This window comes from Populus alba, chromosome 10 (assembly GCF_005239225.2).
Source record: "Populus alba chromosome 10, ASM523922v2, whole genome shotgun sequence".
In the NCBI taxonomy this organism is placed as follows: domain Eukaryota; kingdom Viridiplantae; phylum Streptophyta; class Magnoliopsida; order Malpighiales; family Salicaceae; genus Populus; species Populus alba.
The window spans coordinates 6,237,273-6,240,453 of record NC_133293.1 but is presented as its reverse complement, the minus strand read 5'-3'; the positions used below and the strand labels follow the sequence as shown (position 1 = coordinate 6,240,453).

At 37.0% G+C, this 3,181-nt stretch overlaps 1 protein-coding gene across 1 annotated transcript; it reads left to right on the top strand.

Moving 5' to 3' along the window:
- Positions 1-247: 247 nt before the first annotated feature.
- On the top strand, positions 248-2,616 carry LOC118045443 (galactinol synthase 1). Its single transcript, XM_035054078.2, has 4 exons — positions 248-729; positions 1,295-1,615; positions 1,887-2,021; positions 2,165-2,616. The coding sequence occupies exons 1-4, from the start codon at positions 394-396 to the stop codon at positions 2,384-2,386; spliced, it is 1,014 nt and encodes a 337-aa protein (XP_034909969.1). The 5' UTR covers positions 248-393; the 3' UTR covers positions 2,387-2,616.
- Positions 2,617-3,181: the final 565 nt, after the last annotated feature.

The window sequence follows — 3,181 nt, the reverse complement described above, 5'->3', positions numbered from 1 at the left end:
TCCATACTCGTAACATTCTTTTTTAATGGACCTGTATAAGCTAGAAGACAAGTAAATTGATCACTACATCGAACCGTTAAACTTGGTGTATCTAATATTAACATCATACCACCCCCACGTTACTTTTACAAAACAATACTAGTTCATGATAAGCGTGAAAAGGACACTATGGAGTTGCATTTAGAGTTCATTTGGCATGAATTTAGACCACATTTTAGTTCTATTTAAGGAGGCCAGGGGCATTCTAATTAGCGCCAGGACCATTCTTAGCGTTGCTGGTTTCCTTTCCCAAGAAACCTCAACCACACCAATCTTCTTTGCCTCTCTAACACATTCCAAATAACCTTGTACTATATTCATAGTATATATTAAGCTTAAAAAATCTCAAGTACTATGGCTCCAGGAGTGCCCATGGATGTGATTTCCTGCACCGGCAAGGTTTCCACGGCCAGCCATGGCTACTCTAAAAGGGCCTTTGTAACATTTTTAGCCGGAAATGGGGATTACGTTAAAGGGGTAGTTGGGTTGGCGAAGGGTTTGCGCAGGGTGAAGAGTGCGTACCCTCTGGTGGTAGCAATGTTGCCAGATGTGCCTGAGGAACACCGTGACATTTTGAGGTCTCAGGGTTGCATTGTTCGTGAGATTGAGCCTATTTATCCACCTGAGAACCAGATTCAGTTTGCCATGGCCTACTACGTGATCAACTACTCCAAGCTCCGCATTTGGAATGTATGTGCCTTAGCATAATCTTATAAACTTATAGTACAACTTTTTCTGATTAATTACTCTTCTTTTATGGTATAATATATTAATTAATACAGTACACAGACACTTCTAGCGACAAAAATGTGGAGTTTATACATTCAAACTGGTGTGACTTATTTTCTGTATTTTTTTTAACAAGCTATTATTAATTTTCAAAGCCGTCGAGTTCATAATGAGGTTATTTTAACTTGTATCTCAAGTAATATATGCTTCTGTGCAAGTGTGTGTATAATCAAATGATGTTTACCAGAGCTTGAATTCCAAAACCCAACATAATTAATTTATAAAATCAATCCTAATTTTTATAATTAATTAGACTTAAATAGATGAGATGTACAGATACTGTATAGGAATAAAAAGGTCTCTATTCATGCATAGGATTAAGATACCTTAGTGTTTATTCTGTCTCTAGTAAAAAAGAAGGTCTCTACCTCAGCTTGCGACACAAGTTGGTCGCCAAAAGTTGGTTGTTTATGTAGCAAATGGTCATATAAAAGTATATGTTTGCTTGATTTTCTTGTATGCACAGTTCGAGGACTACAGCAAGATGATGTATCTGGATGCTGATATCCAAGTGTTCGAGAATATAGACCATCTATTTGACACCCAAGATGGCTACTTCTATGCTGTGATGGACTGCTTCTGTGAGAAAACCTGGAGCCACTCACCACAATACTCTATCGGTTACTGCCAGCAGTGCCCGGAAAAGGTGACGTGGCCTGCTGAGATGGGCTCTCCTCCTCCCTTGTACTTCAATGCCGGGATGTTTGTCTTTGAGCCTAGTCGTTTGACTTATGAGAGCCTTCTTGAAACTCTCCAGATTACCCCACCAACCCCATTTGCCGAGCAAGTAAGTCACAGCATTTATGTATGAAATTAAAGTACATAAACCCTAAATGGATGGAAGAACAAGCAGGGAATCTTAAATCAAATCACAAAGTAAAAGTGGGTTGTGATAGATTGAGAGTTAAATGTGTGAGGCACACGAAAATAATTGTAGTGAGGGATTAGTAGAGTGACACTCAGGCTGGCGAAGTAGGAAATTATTAGCAAATTAATATTTAACAACAAAGAACAGCTTGTTAATTTATAATTTTCTGATTTGCTTGTGGATATGGCAGGATTTCTTAAATATGTTTTTCCAAAAAACATACAAGCCGATCCCTCTAATGTACAACCTGGTTTTAGCCATGTTATGGCGACATCCTGAGAATGTGGAGGTCGAAAAGGTTAAAGTGGTTCACTACTGTGCTGCTGTAAGTAGTGATCTCCTTCTCTGAATAACACCAAATACCATCTTCAGTTCTAAATCCCATCAAATAAATTACATTTATTATGTGTATATTCTTGATTTGGACTCCTTTTGATCTCTTCTATTTTTGGAAAAACAAAAATATAGGGTTCAAAACCTTGGAGATACACTGGCAAGGAAGCTAACATGGACAGAGAGGACATCAAGATGCTAGTGGCAAGATGGTGGGACATATATAATAACGAGTCCCTCGATTTCAAGGCTGAGAACTCAGTTCCAGATCAAGAAGAAACATTGTCGAGGTCATCCATCTTGTCTTCCAAGCCTGGGCCTGCCATTTCCTACATCTCTGCGCCATCTGCTGCTTAAACTTCTGGATTAAGATAGTTTAAAAACTGGTGTAATCCCATCCTTCCTTTAATTTTGTCTTTCATCGTAAACCCTTTTTCAGGCTGCTTGTGCTAATTATTTTCTTGTTCTGTGACTTTACATGCAAGACACTGTGGTGTTATATAAGGTGTTCTTGTATTTAAACTAATATTCATACGAATCTCTATTGGTAAACTAAAAGAATGTCGAAATTAATCTTTTAAGGTGAACTTCGATCCCTCCTCCTCTTCAATCTAGCTAGTAATTAGCCTTTTAAGGTTATAAGCTTCAAGTCTTAATTAAGAACCTAATCTGTATTTTCTTTTCTTAATTTCTATTTTTTTTTTTCTCTTTTGATAAACAGCGAAGTCTAGTCTAATCTTAATCTTGAGTTATACAAAAGTAGCCCTCCATGCTCCATCAATCAAGTCTTAAAACTTAGTGAATGTTGTCGGCTTTGAAGTACAATTGTGCTAAAGTAATGATTCTATATTTTTTATTTTTAGCCATGTATATCAATGGACATCAACAGTGACGCTAGAGGTGGTGATGATATTTATTTTTAATATATAAAAACAGCAGCATCAGGTTCCAAAATATCATAATATCAAAATATCAAGTTGCCCTTAAATCCAAAAAATGAAGGACACGTGGCATTTTATGATAGGTTTACTTTATAGATTCACCTATATCCTCAGTTCAGAAAAAAAGCAAATATGACAGCAGACTCACAGGCAAAGCAAGGAGTCCCGAGAAAATATATTATCTATCCTGTTTTACTTTAAAGGTTTATCG